Source organism: Sphaeramia orbicularis, chromosome 9 (assembly GCF_902148855.1).
Source record: "Sphaeramia orbicularis chromosome 9, fSphaOr1.1, whole genome shotgun sequence".
Lineage (NCBI taxonomy): Eukaryota > Metazoa > Chordata > Actinopteri > Kurtiformes > Apogonidae > Sphaeramia > Sphaeramia orbicularis.
The window spans coordinates 18,803,320-18,823,742 of NC_043965.1; the positions used below are offsets into that span (position 1 = coordinate 18,803,320).

General features: G+C 37.9%; 1 protein-coding gene across 1 annotated transcript in view; it reads left to right on the forward strand.

The window, feature by feature from the left end:
* Positions 1-10,683: 10,683 nt before the first annotated feature.
* dmxl1 (Dmx like 1) overlaps positions 10,684-20,423 on the forward strand; it is a 62,116-nt gene continuing 52,376 nt past the window's right edge. Inside the window, 8 exon segments of the mRNA XM_030144579.1 lie at positions 10,684-11,049; positions 12,856-13,087; positions 14,516-14,641; positions 17,143-17,233; positions 18,760-18,840; positions 19,045-19,189; positions 19,482-19,548; positions 19,743-19,927. Coding sequence (XP_030000439.1) covers positions 13,001-13,087; positions 14,516-14,641; positions 17,143-17,233; positions 18,760-18,840; positions 19,045-19,189; positions 19,482-19,548; positions 19,743-19,927 — 782 coding nt within the window. The 5' untranslated portion in view covers positions 10,684-11,049; positions 12,856-13,000.

Below are 20,423 nucleotides of genomic sequence, written 5' to 3' on the forward strand. Positions count from 1 at the left end.
TAAACCCTGCACACATGCACACATATTGATTTGTAAATATGAAAGTACATGCAGTACACGGGTGGTCTAAGAGGTTTTGATGAAAACACTGCATGAACACAACAGTATGTAACAGTGCATTTAAATGTTAGACCTCTGTAAGTGGCTTTTAACTGCAGTTGATAGTGAGGGATAAAATATAAAGAACTGCAGATGGATAGTGTAAATTTATAAAACGTATCATATTTTAGTCGGTTGTTTAACTACCTAGATATCACAAAAATACCACCATAAAGGCATATATCAAAGTATTTAAGCTACTTGCTTTCAGCACAAATGTCTTAAAATTGCACATCACTGTACATTGGTTATATAAAAACTTTAATCAATTACATATGCTAAATAAAAACTTGTTGAAAACTTTAAAATCAGAGATGGTTTTGAAGTCCCTTTCGGTGGACTGAGTGTGATTTCAGTGTCAGTGGTGTAAGCTCTATTGTGTATGAACTGATCTTATATGAAAAATGAATGAATAATGAGTGTCAAACCCAAATTGGAAGTTGTTATATTCAAAAGTGACGTGAAGACTTTCAACGATAATTTGCCCTCAATTCTGAAATTTCATCTGTACCAACAAGAAATTGATCATGTTGACAGACATTGTCATGCAGCATGTGTGTGACTGATTTCATAGCAATAACTGCTTTCATTTCTGAGAAAAATTAAGAAATGTCAAAAATTGCCCTATTTCTTAATGGTGAAGAATCCATTAAAAAAAAGAATTACATCCTGATTCAGATCCAGTCCATTTCCAGGGTGTCTCAGATGTAGGCCAGACCTACTTTGTGGGAAAAATTCAAGTCATAATGTGCTGTAGTCTTTGAGTCACAGGCACAGACAGGCAGACAGCCAGACCCAGGTGCAATACCCTTGTGGGGTTAAGGACTATAATAATAACAAACCCAGAGATTGTCTTTTATGTGTCCCTGAGACTTGTTCAGATTTTGGGTCTGAGCCCTCTGGAGTCACAGGTGTTGCATTGTGCCTTTATATCATAGTGTGATGTAGGTGATAGGCTGTCTATTCCAGCCCTGCTGAGCTGTGTGTTTTACAGCTGGACCAGTGGAGGAGCATCATTTGTTAAAAATGCCACTGCTGCTGCTGCCTGAGCCCTAATGGCTGTTGCTCACCTGTGGATCATACAGACAGCTGAAAAAGGAACAGAGCCCATTTACAGTAACAGCGTAGTGTTGCAGGCCAATCACTGGACCTGTCTGCTACCTCTACTCTTAGTAGTTTAATGGGCACTGCAGTCTGTTTGTTTTTCCCAAAGGGTGCAAAGTGGAAAGGGGTAAACATATAGTTTCAGTTTAGATTTGTGGCTGGTAAAGCACTGATTACTAAAGCTTTCCATATGTGACTTCTGGGAGAACAGCGGCTATGTCTGAATTCATAACATAGCTTGTATTTTGGAGTTTCTGTCATTCTATTATTGATATTTGCTTGTGGATAATGTTGAAAACAGACAAGAGAGTGAGGATTTTAAGGAACTGGACTAACACTGGTAAATAGCCTAGGGCGTGGAAGTGATACTGTGAGGTTTTTTGAAATGATGTCCAAGTTCACTGTATTTTTTAAAGAGTTTGTCAGGAGAGGAAGAAGAACCTTAATAGTTACTGTGTTAGATTTTTGCTTTCTTAAGACTAAATTTAAAATCAAGGTCACTAAAAATTGGATTATTAAAAATATCTGGAGGTTACCGTGTTACTTTTTCCAGAAGACAAAATTATTTAATGTAAGATTTGTTAGTAGGCTACAGAGAACAGAACATCCTTACTGAAAAATCATGGAGCATTGAAGGTGTTACATCAAGTAGGTTAATTATCAGGGCACTTTATGTTAATTTAGCAATCTTTTTCAGGTAAAATACCCTCAATACAATTTGAGTTTCAAGCTATAAGACCAATATATTGTATATATGTGTATAAAATGAGTGTCCTGTAGTGCAGACATGCTTAACAATTATACCATTTGTTCATATTCAGTATTAACAAAACCCATCACAAAGCTTTGTGAAATAAATACCAGGATGAATAAACTGCATGTAATTTATAATAGTCACTAATGCTCCAGAAAACAAAACAAACCATTTTAGAAACTGCACACAGCATAGCAAAATGAGATGTATGTCGTCATTTTCCATAGGCCATTTTGGTCAACAGACTATTCGTGTCCCAGCTGTATTTAGGCACTTAGGCTTGATAGAGGAAAGTAATTTAGCTTGTTGTCACTACACAATTTTCTCGCCAAAACCCTTGAGTCGGAAGTTCACCAACCAATGTGATACAGAAGAAATACATGCATATAAACTGAAGCCTTGAATGAGTTTATTTCCAACATTATTTTATCTATATTAATAATTTTAACAAGCTGGTGAATGTCTGTTAATAGTAACTCATATTAGCTCAGGCTGCATTAAAATATAAGGACCATAGTCATAAATAACAAGCAAAAAGCCATATTGGAGTCACAGGTGTTAAAACTTACAATGTAAAGGTTGATATTATTTATGTTCCTCCCTGATGAATTTTTAATATCCAGCATTATGCATCATTATACCTGCATCTGCATGTAGCTTTGTTTATGTTTTCTTTAGCTGTCACACACCTCAAAATCAATATTCAGCTGATCCAGGATGACACTGTCAGTTTCAGCTGTGACAGGGAAAAAAACATATAAACTGAGCTTCTGTTGCCCCCGGAGCAGCTGCATTACCATCACTAGATGCCTCGCTGTTATCTCAAGGAGAATCCGCCACTCACACATGCACTCATATACACCCAGTGTGCATATACCGACGCTGACACTTATTAACACACACATACATGAATATATATGCATACTTTCCTGGCAGTTGTTACTTAGTGGAGCTTGACATAAGAAATCCCTGTAAGCTGTGACAGTGTAAAGATTACAAGAAAAAAGTTCCACTCAGAGCCACAGGAAGAGCATTCCCATTTTTTAGCACCAACCAACTGGCAAGTAGCACTTTCACACAGCTCTAATTGGGCTCAGAGAACTTTCAAGTCGAGTGAATCATTTTGTTTTTACAGTTCAGACAGTGCTGCTGTTATGAGAATGGTTTGATTAACTGATTATATTCAGAGATATATTTACCCCTAAACACTGACAAATGCAGGCATAAACAAGTACAACCCTGTGTTATCATTTTTTCATGTGGATGTTTATCTTATTGTTGTTGATCATGTTTGTTGTTGTTGTTGTTGTTATTGTTCTTTTTCTTCTTATTATTATTATTATCATTATTATTATTGCTTTATTGGTTATATATCTTTATATTCAGAATGGTAATCTTTAAATCCCACTACTACTGTCAATGAAAATGCATACAGGTAAAAATTATGATGTAATACAGAGTTGAAGAGTTATGACTGTAACTAAGAGCATAGTGTCTGTGCAGGTGTGTACTTGTGTGACATATAATGGCAAAATGATGTAAAGCGTGACTGAGCAAGGTACAGTAAGTAACGTACTATGAGGCACACTGTGCTCACACACCCACACATACACAAAACGGCCTGCTGGGCCTGGCCCCAAACAGCTTCAGTTTCCTCTGTGCATCCAGGTTTGCATGAAAGGCATGAATAAGTCAGCATTTCTGCATGATAGGTCTGTAACTAGGAGTGACAGTTAGAGAGCATAGTCTTTAGAATCTCAGATGGGACTCAGTGTGTGTCTGCGTGGTTGTGTGTGCATCATGGAGGGGGCTGAGTGCTTGTGCATGTGAGTTTGCGTCCTTTGCCCCATTCCCTCATCTACCTCACAAATGGACGTCATGCTGCTGATGAGGACAGAAACAGAGAGAAAGGTTGTTGACGTCACTGGTAAATGGAACTGTAAAGGTGGAAAGAGAAAAGGGTTAAGGTAAAAGAGACTAATAGGTAATTGTCCTTGGTTGATGAAGCAACTACAACACAAACATATCAGTATGTATTGGGCCATCTTTTTTCCTTTTGGCCTCATTTTTCTTTAAATATTTAATTTACTGATGCATGGTTTATCTCTGTGTGGCTGTATCTATCCAGGCTGGATGATTGTTCAAATTGCTTGTTACAGAAACCGTCCTTGCTGGCGGGGACAGAGAGCACAGAACAACTCACCTTCACACTTGGGAATCTCATGATTTGGGCATGACATCAAGAACAGCAGTTGCTGAAACATGTACAGCAGCAAATAATTAAGTGTCCTGATACTGACTCTCATGTGAAAAGGTTAGCAAATGCTGCTTAGTTTGTCAGGGAACGTGAACTGTAAGAAAGTGCAAGGTCATAACTGTCATCTAAATAAACTAAATGATAAAAAAGTCAAACTGGTAACAAAGCTATCTTCAACTCTTTCGTTTTTATATGTATGGATTAGTATAAATTGCACTGGGCCTGTGAAAAACACTTGCATTTCATTTTCATGTAATTTAAAACTGCATCCAATCACGATATTTGGTATTACATTTTTTTTTTTTTTTAATAATTCATGTGTCAAAAAATTTTTGGGGGCTGACATTGTTAAATTTCTTGGCCATGCACCCACAGACCCACGATTCATAACCAACCACAGCCTCAAGACAGGCAGACAGTGGAAAGCTAACCCTTGCCACAGGTGAGCTGCAGGCTACAGCTCATTTAAAATGTCTTGCTCAGCTTCATTTACTCCTTATCTCTTTCCTGCCCACATGCCTGCTCCTCTCCCAGTATCTGTATACACAATTTCAGTGAAGAGCAAAATAAAAAAAAAGCAAAATAAAACCAGAAAATACAGATTTTAATGAAGTATTTCATGATAACATAATTGTGTGAAAACATCGTGTCTATATTGGCTCAGCTACATAATACTTTCTTTTCAGTTTCTATTTTTCAGTATACATTTTTGCAAAAAGCATTACTGACCTTTGTCTCCTTGGTCTCTCACTGTGAGCAAGCAAGATATTTGTGTAGACATCATAAAAGTACAGTGTACCTTGTTGCACCTGTGAATGCATATCAGGTGTTGGGTGGAATTGATTTTAGGAGGTTGCAGAGCACAATATCTCCTGAAAGAACAACAATGACATACAAAGTGGAAGCAGATGTTCCCCTGACGTTGCATATTATCATCCTCATCTTCATCACAGCCGCTCCAGATCCAAATTCGACCCCACTGTCTCACTTTTTCTCCCCGTGATTGGCTCGATGTTGGTATAGCAGCCGATTTAATGACATGTACACACAGTCCCTACTGAATAAGTCATTCAGCCTCTGCTTACACACCCATAGTGCTCATGTATTTTTCAGACCAGGGCATTTCTCTGTTTTTCCTTCTCTGTCTGTATTTGTCTTCATCCTAAAGTCTATTGGTTAGACTGTGTCCCATATAGTATGTAAATATTGTTTTCATTCAGAGCCCATTTAGCTGCAATAGACTACAAATTCTTATGTTATTGTTGTCTGTATTAAATCACGTTTGGTGTTCCTTTCTAAGAACTGTGGGCGTTTGAGGAAGTGAATGGTTGGGTATTTATGTAGCATTACAGGAGAAATAAACTGCATTTGGAAAGTAATCTTGGGAAATGACAGTATTTACATATCCATCAGTTCTTAATGATAGCTGGACAACTCCAGAGATTTAATTAATTGAAGAAGCCACTCAAAACAATCTGTGTGCTGTTTTTATCCCTTGATGTCAGTTGTATTGTGTTTTATCCACACTGATTAAGTGAAAATATGTTTAGGTACATAATATTAGGTACTTTTCTAGGTGTCATTAGAGAATTAATGCCATTATGATCAAGCCCTCCTCATTCTTCCCCAGACAGACCTTGGCTTTGAACCGCTAAATGATTGATGGGTGAGATGAAAGTGAATGTAGGTCACTATGGGTGAGGGTCGACAGAAGCTGCATAAATCAGACAGGGATAATAACCAGATATCATTGAGGATAATGGCCCAACCAGAGCCATTTCAGGTATATTCAGCAGCAGTAACTCAACAATCTGTCATAGCAGCTAAATGCTGGATTGCATGTTTTACTGCTAACACATAAGTGAGTGTTTAATGGTTAAAAGGGAAAGTGGTTTGAGAGTGACTTACGTTCAACAAATAGCAATATAATGATCACCATATACAGATCATTTCAGTGTCAGTGATATAAACTGCCTCATTAACTGATTGATATTTCATGTGAAAAATAGCTTTTAACTTGTTACTGGATCCGCACATCACTCTGGGCTGTTTATCTGAGTGATGGCATGAGATGGAATTCACTGCCATTGTGAGTGTTTTTTATCTAAAGTGTTTCTCAACTGTATTTGATTTGTTATCAGATGTCTGTTGTTTGAGAGAGCTGTGTTCTGGATGCCTGCTCTGTGATCTTAGTTTAAATCATGTAAAAATATTCTTGTCTCATCATTAAACAAGTTCACTCTAGATTTTCTCAGTCAGAAGGATGCAGCCAGATAAAGTATGACGCCAAAGCATCTGATGATGAAGAGAATAGGACTCAAACAAGATCAAAACATGTGTAGGCAACTAGAGCACACATTTGATGAGCTCCTTAAAAAGTAGATTTGTACAGCTTTGTGGGTTTCAAGTGTGAAAATTAAGACACAAAAATTAAATTCAAAATCTATTCCTCACTTTTGCATGAAGTCTATTGCAGAAATATCGATCCGCCATGTTAAGATGTTGAACCAGATACTGAATTAAGCAGATGAAGTTTCCGTTTTGAGGCAGCTATTTGTGCTAAGATGGCTGAAGGAAATCACTTTACATTTGCATGATGGAGAAACTAAAGCCATTAAATCATCACCTCTGCTGCTCAGTTCAGTCAATACCCATACATTATTCTATTACAGTACATTGTTTTGTATCATGAAATATTCATAATGATATAACATCTATATTGCATTACCACTTGCCCCAGTTTTAGCGGTATTTTTGACACACATTAGGCTGTACTCTCAGCCTCACAGAACACAACTAGTCCTCGCCTCTCTTACTAAAAACCCACAAGAGATTCTCCTCTGAACGAATTTGGTTTAATCTCCAGTCTGTCTGTGAAAACAGCACTGGGTGTAGTATCACTGTGGCAATCGAGAGATCAGCTGCAGACTCAACAAAAGGTCTCAGAAAAAGGGGACCCTCGAGGTCTCTGTATCTGTGGGAGAAAATGACAGAAGGAAATTGAGAGTGATGCAGGACTATCAAAAGAGCAAAAAAAGAGACACATAAAGAGCTGAGAAAGGAAAGAGAACTGGGGAACAGATGGAGAGAAAAAAGATGTGAAAATCATAAAGGCAGAGTCAGACAAGAAGAAAAAGAAAAGGGCCGAGGGCCATAAAAAAACTAAAGCTGGTGTCATGAGTAAGACAGAAGAGAAAGTTCTGTTGTCAGCATAGAGAGACCGGCAGGTGATGGAAGGATAATGACAGAGGGAGGAGTCTACTTGACCCCCTCTGACCCCTTCCTGGATCAGGCTGCTGGGAAGGGTCACAGGAAGTGGGTGCAGCAACAGCCCTAATGTGATGGGATATCCTGCCAGCTGCCCGCTAACCTCTCTTCCTCCATCGGTAATGTCTGTTCCCATCATTTCACAGTCACCTCTGCACGGTCATAGCTGTGCAAAACAACACAAACACACAGGAGATACACACACACATGATGACACTGTCCACACGCACACAGATGGATGCATGCACTGAGGTACGCAGGCCTTCACACATGCTGACAGCCAAAACACACACACACACATACATACATACACACACACACACCTACCTCCAGTTGACTCAACAACATTCAAAGCCAAGGACACTCTCACTCAGGTCACCGCATTACGCACAAATGAAGGGCAGTGTTGAAATTATGGTACAGCAGAGAAATAGACAGTGGATTATAAACACTGAAGTCTGCCAGAGATGGCACTAACAAAAACAATATTATCATGCAGTGCAGTGCAGCTGGTTTGGTTTACTGACTGCAAACAAAGCTTATTATCCCTCTCTGTGCAGTTTTATACATATATATGTATATATCAAACTGAAAGCTTATCATTTGATGAGAGTTTAAAGGATGCACATAATTACCCTGAGATGAGACTATTTGTCAGTCTTTGATTAGTGAAGCCAAATGCAAAATGTCTGGTCTCTTCAAAAGAGTAGCTGTTTTATTTGTCATTATGCTTCATTATGGTTTGTTACTCCTGTTGCTGTCTGTCAGACAAAGTTCACTAACTTATGAGTATTTTCTCCAGTGGAAAAGCTGCCCTGCTTCTCTCCCCCCACCCATGAAACATCAAAGCAAGGCCACACTGAAACTTCAAGCCCATTTTGGCATTGCCCTCCTACCTCCAGATCCAGTAATTACAGTTCATACAAGACATCAACATTATTACTCGTCAAACCACAGTATAATAACACCACAAAGCACTTCAAAGAGACAACTCACATTTCAAGGGAAAAATAAAAACTCATGGATTATGCATTAGGAAGAACTGATTCAACCTTTCAGAGCAGCTGAGGCAGAGTTTATGTTATCTAGAGCGAGACCTGAAGTTGATAATAAAGATTTATGTTGGAGTAATCTGAAAATAAATTTTACATGATTCTTAAAATTGAGCAAACTACTGGTTTGGGGAGATTTAACCAGCCTCAACTCTGTATTACAGCTGTACTGCCTATTTCACATTTAACAACAGAACCATGCTGCTACTATGTGTGATTGGAGGTAGTGAGGTTAAATTGCAGTGCCGGACCACCCTGGGGTTTTTTGTATGTGACAATACTGCCCTCTTGTGTCTAATGCCCATTAGACAAAGTGATGAATAGCTACTAGTGTTTTCTATTGTTGCTCTCCTTATCCATTTCTCCAATTTAAAATGTATGTTGTTGCCATCATCGGTGAACAGGAGCTCACAGATAAAAAGTAGTACTTAATGGGAAGTATTTTGTGTGTTATTTGCAGGAGATAATGGCAAGACCTCATTTACAAGACAATATGAGCTCTAAAAATGTCAACATGAGGAGCTTCTTTAGACCGCGCACAGTAGTTTTTTTGAACTTTTTTTAATTCAAAAAAATACATTAAGAATTCAGCATAGTCTTTGAGTACAGCAGCATTACTTTTTTACTTTCTTTTGTCTGCATCTTGTGCTTTCGCAAAGAACAATGCACTCAGGCAGAGAATTCAATATCACACAGAACATCTTTTATACACAGTGGAGCAAAGTTTGTCTATGAAACTATTCTCCTTTACTTTTTCAGAGAATGTTGTTCAAAGTCACACACCCTGGTAGAAAACAAAGATGGTAAAGCAAGACACCTAAGGTGACATTATAACTCAAAAATGTATGATATGTTGGTGAGTAGATAATCACTGCATGCATCAGTGCACACAGGAGCATTAGGCTTATTTGTTATATTTAGTGTACATAAATTGAACTGATAGATACATTTGTTGTGCATATATCAATGTTGAAAAGCTATGCAATATTCACCATGGTTATGCCATGAAGTTACATCTTTAATAATACTGTGACCTAGTTCTTCAGCAGGGATTCAACAGTTTCATCATCACTGCCGTTCAAATGCCACGAGCGGTTGCCAGCCCTCCCTAATGTCAGTGACATGTCAGCTGTTTTAATTTTTCATGGAGAATGTCTTTCCCATTTATCTTCAAGTGCTTGTATTGAGTTGGAAGAATCCACCTCCGTGCCATCTACTCAAAATTCAACAGTGCTGAATATTCTATACCCAGCCTTTTATTAAAAAAAAGAGTGCATGATAACAGTTTCTAATGCTTTATTTCTCTAACAGATAGAGAGTTGTTGTAGTTCTACTAAAACAAAACAGTATCATCCATGTAAAGAAAGATTAATAATGATAGTCCAGTTTAGCCATCTGAAATGATCAATATCAAAATCATTGGGCAACAGTGACACCCTGTGGTTATCCAGTGGACTTCATAAGGGGCTTCACACACCTCCCCACTCTGTGTCTGTGCACTCCCACTCTGTTATGATGTTATCACTGATACAGATAGCGTACAGTCAAATAAATTAACATCATATTCAACTGGGAAAAAAGGCTGTGGAATGAAAATGAAATACTGTGTCCTTGGTTCACTGGTCAGGAGTACTGCTTGAATATTAACTGGAAATTAAGGATGTACGCCTGACACATTATCATACTCACACACACACACACACACACACACACACACACACACACACACACACACACACACACACACACACACATTGTACACTATCTTTATTCCTGTACAGTAAGTGAACATGCAATGTTAAGTAAAACAGCCAGCTATGAACACTTTTCCATTGTCAGTATGGTCATGTCTACTATACTAGACTACAAAGTCCTCAGAAATCCTGCAAACATCAATAATTGGTGACCTACAGGTGGTCTCACTGAATGACTTTAAAAAAGTTATAACATTTTACAGTAAAAATCTACTGCTGCACCAGGTAAGTTTTTCATAACAACCAACCCATGTTGTTCAAGAAGAAAATATTTATAATAATAATGGTGAAAAAGTACAGAAGGCTATTGTTCACACTGCGATGCCTTTAAAAAAATCTTGCCGTGATGCCAGACGTGACTACATAGACCACAATGCATTGCACCGAAACAGTCATGATCATGACACATCTTCAACATAAGGAAAAGCTTCCTTTCAGGAGGCGTTTAATTAGTTAACCTTGGGGAGAGGTTGGCTCCTTCTTATGGTTACTCGGGAAGAACATATGCACTCGTCTTGACAAGTATAGGTGGATGGGAACAAAATGTGTCCCGTAAGTGTTAGATAGTTTGCTATGTTGGTCAAGCGCTTGCTAATAGGAGCCACATAAGCTAGTGCGCGCTAACGCTAGCCTAGTCAGTGAGAGAGGATCGTATCCAAAACATTTAACGTTAACTACTTTGGGAGCTGTTTGTCAAAGATTTCAACAGAAACTGTAATTATTGACGTTGATCCACGGGACAAGGTACAAATAAAGAGCAAGGTAAGGACACGGTTACTTGCTACGACGGTGTGAAATGCTATTTAATAAACTGAAGAAGGTTAGCAAGGTTAAACTTGACAGCTAAGTTAGCGTCATGAATCGATTACTTGATAACAGTTAGCTAACAAATAAAGTGTGTACCCTAGATTAAATGACAAACTCCGCCAAAAACACGGTTTTAAACGTGTAACACAACGTTAGCCAGATGTGTTGTCATTAGCTGTGTTTTTAGTATGATGTGTGAAACTTCATCACGTGAGTTGTCTCAGCACAGGAAACATAACCCACATTTTCTTCAGTCATAAAATAACCTAACATTAGCGTCACTGCTCCTCTGTCCGTGTAAGATGTGCATGGACAGCTGTTGCACAACTAAAAAAAGTTCTTTTGTGGTGTAATGTTAAAATGACAGTCATAAAATAGACCTTTTGTCTGGCTTGTATCTTTACCTTCTGCAGCGACTATATGTAGCTTTGCTAAAGACATAAGTAGTATTGACGTATTTTAGCGGTTAAGGCAATTTAATCGGCAGTTTATGATATTGTTTATCGTTACTTAATTGCAGCAAAGTTCCTTTAAAACTGCTGACAATAAACACAGTGGATTAACAGAGCTGGGCTTGTGGTATTGCACAGTAGTGACCCATTTGGCTCCCTCACACCTGCAGTACACACCTGTAATAATGGCTCTTTTATGCTGTCTTTTGAACAGGCCATGGGGCTGATATGCACTGGTGAAATACTATACACTGACCTTAGTTTTCTAAAATGCAGTGAGCTTATTCTTCTTAGTATCAGTCCCACCTAAGAGTCATGGCTAAAAAGAGGTGACTGTTCATCATTGTTGTCCGAGTTCTTACTCTGTTCATGTGTCGTCTTTTTTTTTCATTAGTTACTGTATTTTGCCTCCTAGTTAATATTTATTTTCTGAATGCTTTAACACTAACAGTAATACTTGGAGCACTATCATTTGCAGCCGATGGATTTACCAAGTGTGTAAAACTTAATGCACATACTCTGCTCGCAGTGTATAATTTTATGTTGCAGCCATTTCCAAAATGTTGAAGATAACTTTGTTGTGTGTTGTTACTTTATTGTTAACTGCAAGGCAATTCACACACACAACTCCACAACCTTAAGTGTTTTATCTTTAGTTCATCAATGTGTTGCTGATATTTAATGTGCCTATTCAACAGACCTACAATACCTATTCCTCACACATAAGGGATCATGCCTTTTATTATAGACCCCAACAAAAATGATGTCGTCATTCACAAATATTTTTTTATCGAAAATTAAATGCATGCACTTACACTGTGTCAAACACCATGATCATATTATCCTTTTTTTGCATATCACTCAACTCAAATGGTGCCTAAGCTATCAGGGAAAAGCTGTAATGGCATTATGAAACATTGACTTTTTAACGTAGCTTTTAAAACAAGAAATAGGCCTCCAGAATTAGGTCTCCTTTGATTCCATCACACTGTTTTCAGGTGTTTGCATCTTAAAGTGGATACTTGCTTATTGTAGATAGTACCACTGCCTTTTCTTTGTCAGAATTTTTATAGTGAGACCTAATTGATGCCGATTTAGATGGAAGCATAACAGATTTCATCCTCTGCACACACAATTTTGTTTTTTAGAGAAGTTATGGAGATGTATTTTCTCTTTGATAACAAAAGTAGTGCTGAGTCTTAAATTCACTTGATATCCAACACTAAGTAATATGCACTTAGGCTTGGTAATTACTGCGCCAAAACATTATATTTCTGTTTTAATCACTCTGTGTCTCTTTCACTCTCAGTAACTCTTCAGAGACACTGGACTGAAATTACATGTTGGAGATGAGGATGAACACAACCTTCCACTGGTGTTCCGTGAATCTCACCTAGACTCAGAGGGTCTTGTGAGAGAAAGAGAGCACAACTGAAGGGGACTGTAAACGAGTCATGAATCTCCATCAGGTCCTCACAGGGGCTGTTAACCCTGGAGACAATTGCTTCTCTGTAGGGAGTGTCAACAATGTACCGTTTACGGTAAGATATTTCAAGCTCTACAAGTTTTTCCAAGAAATTCAGGAGATCTTATTCACATGGACATCCAAACTGATAACTCACAAAGCAGTCTGCCCAGAGTGGAAGTACAGGAATTACTGGATTTATCCAGGGACAAAATGTCAGAGGGGAATGTTTGTGTCTGGTTTTAGGTTGCTAGAAAGCTTTTCCCTACCATTAGAAGACTTTAGTGCTTGTGGTCCAACTATGCTAAAGTTTCTCCATGACTGAGATTAAGGAAATCTGTAGGTAGAGTTTTTGTTTCTAGGAAATAAATCTGTCTTCATGTAAACTGGCAATTAATGTTTGCAATATTAAAAAAACTCATTTTAAAACATGAGCTATGTATCATGTTGCAAAACGTGAGTGTGTTAAAGTTTGGTTATAGTGATTCTTTAGAGTCTGATTCTTAGTCCAGTTTAAACTGTTGGAGTTTGTGTTTCGTCTCTATAGTGGCATCTTTACTGATAAATGAAGGGGAAAAAAGATAGAAAAAAACCTGCAGCTGTCAGACAACCAAAGGTAATCTAGTCTGATTTGTTTAATCTTACTTGGGAATTAAGTAATTGATTAATATGTAGTACTTTTTCATGAGACAGTGAGTTTTGAGGGTCTGTTTTTTCAGTGTTATGCAGAAATAGTTGTTACATTGTTATCAAGGACAGACTTTCCCTCAGGAGTTCATTTGGTTGAGGTGATGAGGCACCCACATCTTAAAAAAAATCTCATTTTATGATCTGTTTAGTTAATTATTATTTTGTATGAGTGAATGCAGTTTTATTATACTGGTCAAGGCTGTCTTAAATTGTTGGCAGTGTGACCTGTCTCTACCTCATAGCACTGTAATCTATACATGTCTATTATGAACCTTAATATATAGACACCTGGCAAATAGTAAAAGATGTTATGCATAAGCCAGGTTGTTGATTTTTTTTTTTTTTTTCTCAAATTATAGCTCACTTAACTGTGATATGTTAACTACTGTGGTTTCATTCATTGTTTGTACATAAATCAAGAACGTTGTGCTTGTCTGGTTTTACTAATGACTGATTAAGGAGCGTACTGTGTGTCTTATATACAGAGGTAGGAGCTGTTACTGCCTTCGCAATCTGTGATTCTCAAAGTAAACTCCATGAGATACTGTTTCCATGCAGTTCACAGGACAGATCAATAAGGCAACTATTTCTGTCCTTGTGTCCTCCTGTGAAGGATGTGCGGTCACAGTAAATCACAGCTCATGTGAAAGCCACAGGAGCAGAGCGTAGAATTGTAATCTTACCTGCATCTACTCCACAGCTGTCATTCGGTGGCATATTGATGCTGTGACACTGGTTACAGTTCAAGGGAAGCACCTGAGTGTCACCTTATCTTTCTTATCGTCTTTCGTCCTGTCTCCTTGTTTCCCGATAGGCCTACGCATCAGGATGTGACGTGGTGATTCTGGGTAGTGACTTTGAGCGATTGCAAATCATCCCAGGGGCAAAACATGGCAACATCCAGGTTGGCTGCGTTGACTGCTCGCTGCGGGGAGGACAGGTAAGAGCAGAGGAGAGATACTCTGTCCCACTCTGTCCTGAGGCAACGCTGGTATACAGCAGGAAATGTCTGTGTATTCAGAAATACTTTTGGTTACAAGACAGATGGTGTATTTTACATGATTGCTCTTGTTTCGTTTATTTAACAATTAGTTGATGTGCATTTTTATTTTTGTGTTTGTACAGCTACTGCATTTTAGTGCAAGTCCACTGAATTCAAATTATTTGTTACAGACAGCATTGCTACAAATAAACAATGCAGAATGACCTACTATTCCCTCTGCACAGTACACAGCACACTCTAACATTGATGTCCTCCTCCTGTTTTGATAACAAAGAAGAATAGAAAAGGGAGACAATTTACAATTGAATTCATTTTATCAGTGGAAAACTCTGTTGTCCTCTTGCAAAATGTGAGCACATTTACTGTCCAAGCTACATTTCTGTTTATTCAGTCTGAGCCTTTTCTAAGTAAAGAACAATTGTCAAATTCAATGGTAGTGTGTCAGAAACATTTGCTCATGTTGAAACTAAAAATCACTGGTGCAATGTTACTTCATGTGAATTTGGGACACATTTACGACCCTGCAATTGACCTTCATCTGTCTCTTTTCTGTTGAGGTTGGAGTGTGTTTTTATTATGTCGTTTTGTTTTTTGTCTAGATTTTGAAGTTGCTTTTTGTGTCCAACAACTGACTGAAACTCATACACTTTACTTGAAAGTAAAAAAAGGTAAAATAATGTAAAAACAAAAGCCTTGACTTGGATTAGGTTTTTGAGAGGTTCCTTTAAGAGCTATTCCTTTAAAAATGCTGCTAGCAACATACAAAGCTACTAAAGGTCACACTTGGCTTTCTGCTCCAGAGACCTTCTTTGCTGTTTTTATAGCTGATTTATGTACACAAGTGGAATACACATAGTTTTTTCTTTGTTAATTATAGCTTTAATCTTTTCCTTTTTCATCTTATTTCTTTAATTACAAGAAGAAAAAAAAGAATTTGCAAGACTTCTACTGAAATCACACCAACTTTTAGTCATTAATGGTAAAGTAATTATTTAGAATCATCTTTCTAAATCCTTAAGAATCATGTCATGTTTTAATAGATACACTCCTGATTTTTACAATTATGGGACTCATAGCAGTCGATATCCAGTCACTGCTATTAAGTACACCCTATTCACAGTTCCTCTGAGTGAATTGATAACAGGGTGAAAATCAAATAAGGAGGATTTCAGTTTTAGGAAATTTTCAGAATGTAACTGTTTAGTTGCAGGGATATTAAAAACAGTAGTCATTCATTCCAGGCCATCACTGTAATCTGGGATAGTATTAGCTTATAAGAGCAGTGTAGCCTGGTTTAATACAAACACAAAAAAATGGACATCCAATCCGTTACTGTTCCCATCATGTGACGTTTAATCCAATTCATGGAGGCCAGAACAAACCTCACATGCCTCCGACACGGTCAAGAAACTGTTGAAGCATGTGCTCAGTTTGTATGCTTCCCTCTCCCTGACCCTCTAAATGTTGTTGTATATGCCATGCTCTTTGTTGTTCTTGCAAACACATTTGTTGTCCTCATATTGCATTATTCAAATTGATGAAGTAAGATTCACTGTTCTGTGTGGTGCAATAGTTGTTGCTAAATCATTGCGATGTCATGTTCACAGCACAACACAAGAAAAAATAATATTTTACAACCCAAGTTTTACTTTTGCTAGCATGTGATGAGGTCTATGTTAACTGAAATACTTTCAAGATCTATAGTGCATTGCTTGTTCTTTTCACTGGAATATAATTCAACATGTTTAAAAATGTTACATTTGCTGAATCTGAAAATAACAAACCTTAAAAAGATTCTGTTTCCTGATGCATCATTGTGCCATGAGCCCATTGTTTCCCTTTAAGGACACTGTGTTCTGTGAGCATGTGCATGTGATGGCTTGTGTGTTCCATTTATACATGAACATGTACACATGTAGTTGTATGACTCACCCCTACATGGTATTCATTCTCTGACAGTCGGTACATTATTTACCCCATTACAGACACAGCTTGTATTATCTGAGACCTGGACCTTATTAAGCCTGTCATTTGTGCTCAGTGTCACTGAAATTTTACCCATTCAGTCAGTCTGTGTAGCACTGTGACTCTGTCTCCCATGAAAAGCACTTGACTTGAGCATGTATCTCATACCAGTGCGTTAATGGGAGGTGTACATAAGGCAGACAAGATGCTGGATATTCAACACTGAGTTGTTATAGCTGCCTGCTATTTTTGTTTTGTTGTTAAATATGGTGTGCCCAACAACTAACCAAGGATGATACTCATCTACTGTTTGTGCTATAGATAAGAGTAAAATATCGGTATCTTTGTTTTTCCACTTTCAGATTTAAATTATAATACATATAATGGTATATAAGTTCTTGCTAATAGTTGTGATTTAATTCAGAGTAAAAAAGTGTTAATATCTTACATGATTTGTTGTTTTTTTCGTTCAGATTGCAGCTTCCTATGGAAGCATTGTGTGTATCTTTGAGCCAGTTCATCAACCAGATCATAAGGACACACCATTGACTGTGAGTAGCCTCTGTATCCTCAAGTCACAGCCATGCATAATTTTACAACATCCTGAAAAAAGACAACTTTTCTCTTCAGTTGTAGCTCTGCTGAAATGTGAAATTAAGCTCAGAAAGTTATCACAAAGGAGTAAATGCAGTATTTCCAGCACACGTACATGATTTTACTGAAGTACTATATTCATATTTTCAGTCATTTTAGTGTTTATTAGGCCTGTAACGGTACACGTACCGAACCGTTTCGGTACGCACCTGTTCGGTTTGGTACACAGCCTTACCAAAACAGCACAGTATGTTGAGAAAAAGGAATGAAAGACGTTGTTCGATGCGGAACTTTAAATCCACGCAAGTTTCACACGGACATATTGAAGGAGCACACATTGACCCGAAATATGAAATAGCAGCTGATATAAGGTTAAAAAAAAACAACAAATATGATGTGAACCTGGAAGGAAGAGACTGAAGACCCTCCGCCATCATTACAGTCCAGTTTGGATCAGTTCAGGTCCCGGTGAAAGACAACAACGAGGAAAGAGACGTTAATAAGATGGACGTTGTTTGGCCCCTATGAACTACAGTAGTTCTAAAACACTTACACTAGGTCTGTCTGTCTGTCACGCACGCTGTATAATAGAGGAATAAATAGAGCGTTGAAAGTATGTAAAGTTTCACTTTTGTTTCACGACAGCATTCGTTACGTTAGTTATGGACCGCACCCCCAGGTATATAACTGCGCCCCCCCCACCCCCCCCCCCCCGCCCCCCACAAAAAAAAAAAAAAAAAAAAAATCCCCGGTGCACACACAAATACACACGGTGTCCTAAACAGTTTGTTCTCTGTCCTAAAATAAATAATTTGGTTCGTTGTGTTGTCAATGTTTCTCTTCAGTTTGTTTAAACAGACTACCAGTTTACCCCCTTGTTAATGTTGCACTTCATGTGGAATTTTTTTGTTGTTTTTATGCAGAATGTGAACTGACAGAACTGTGATTAGATTTTTCTTGTTTGTTCAAAACTACCTTTCAGGGAAAACTGCAGTACTAATGTTTAAAATACATTTAGTAATATTAAGAATTTATTTTATTTTATGTTTGATTGTAGTAGCAAAATTATATTATTCCTGTTTTTCTATATTCTATGTCTCCAAAAATTGGGGGAAAAAATGTAAAAAAATTCCTAAATGCATTAATAGACACTTTGAGGGGTTTTCTTTCTTACCGTACTGAACCGAAAAAACTGAACTGTGGCTTTGAAAACCGAAAACGTACCGAACCGAAAATTTGTGTACCGTTACAGGCCTAGTGTTTATTACACCAGTCAGTTCAGAATTTCCGGGATTGCAATGTTGGTGTCATACAATGCTCCTTTGTTAGAGTTTTTCTGCCAAGTATTTCTTGAGTTCTCTAACTGTACTGCAAGTGTGGATGTGGTCTGATCACATTACAATCTTATGAGGGCAGCTTCACATGCGGATCTTGTTTTGATGATATATGTGTGTATTTGGTCTTGTAATAATATTGGTCTCCTTCTTTGTGTGCAGAAACTGAAACTGCCCAATGGCAGAAGACTGGTCAGTTCGTTTTAGAGTCTATGGTACGAAACCTGGCCTGGCATCCAACAGGTACATTAGGACACACTGTTCACTTTATATAACACATAGCATCATGTTCATACATTTTCGCATAAAGTATACTTACACTGCAGTTCCAAAAAATGTGTCTCACTTTTAGTACATGCCCACTAGTTTCTTGTCCATTGATACCAAACTTTTTTGTATCCTGGGTTTAGTAACTCTGAAAGAGCTAATGTGTTTTTGTATGTCCAGGCAACAGTCTCTTAACGGGCTCCAGCTGCCTCCAGTTGTGGTCTAATGTTGATGGAATGAAAGATGAAGCTGAAGCGGGACGAAAGCAGGCAGAGATGAGCATGAGAGACTCTCACTCTGCCTGGAGGTGCATTTGGCAGAGCAAGTAAGAAAAAATTTTAAAACATGGTGTTGCTTACCTCTGCGACTTTTAAATGGTGTTTGTGTTGTTTCATTTTTGTGAAGCAGAGAACTCATTTTCCAACTGTGGACTAGTCATTTTATTTTCAGTGATGCATTTATTGTAAAACCATATCTTATGGACCTTGTAATGTTGTCTTTTCATGAACGTATGTTAATGAGTTGCTAATATTAATAATTATGTGTTCTAGCTAACATTTACAAGATAACAATTTTATCACATTGAGCATTAAAAGAATTGATTTGTGTGTCTGTAGGACGGCTTCTCCAGTCAGTTTAATGAAATTCTCTCCTGATGGGGAATTCTTTGCTACTGCTGGACAGGTAAGGTTACTGAGTGTGTATATTTCTTCTACAGAGTATGTTAATTTTACCTTGCAGTGTAATTAGGTTAATGTTTTGTCTGTGTTTTCTTATCAAATGGAACTTTTTGGTACTGCCTAGTTTAATGTTGTTTTGCTTTGATTGATCATCTTTGCAGCTTTAAGTTCTTATGTAAACATTTCTATTGTCTTCAGGATGACTGCCTCGTCAAGGTGTGGTACAGCACCAGTAAATGGAAGTGTGGAGTTTCCAGGCTCTTCACACCTCCAGACCCCAGTATCATCGTCCAGGGAGAACTAGCCTTCTCCTTTGTCTACCTGGCCCACCCCCGCTCGGTTACTGGCTTCTCCTGGAGGAAAACTAGCAAATACATGCCACGGTATCAACAACTGTCAAGGCGCTCTGAGGCCATTTGTTTTTCTCCTCATCTGGCTATACCTTTCCATACCGTGGATGACAAAGCTGTTTATCTGTATTACTTATGTTACAGGGAAGATGGAATAAGTTACAATGAAGTGACAACATGCCAATGTCAGACACATACCCGTCTAAAACCAGTCAGTATTAGTACAGCACACACAACCCATGTAGCTGAAGACCAGGCAGAGAGTTATCATGCAAAGCTGTTTAGTTCACTTCCAATATTGCAGTATGAAAGGAGAACTAACCAGATCAAATGTTTACAATTTAACAAAAACCCCAAAACACCATGGTTGAGATTTTTAGGTATAAAATGCCCTTAGTCAAACAGTTTGATTTGTGTCTGGATTGTGAATTTTTTTGTGAATTAAAATGAATGAGTCTTTATGGAAGTGAATGAAAAATGATACCCCATAGTATTACCATCTTTCAATATGTTGTTGCTCCTGATCCTG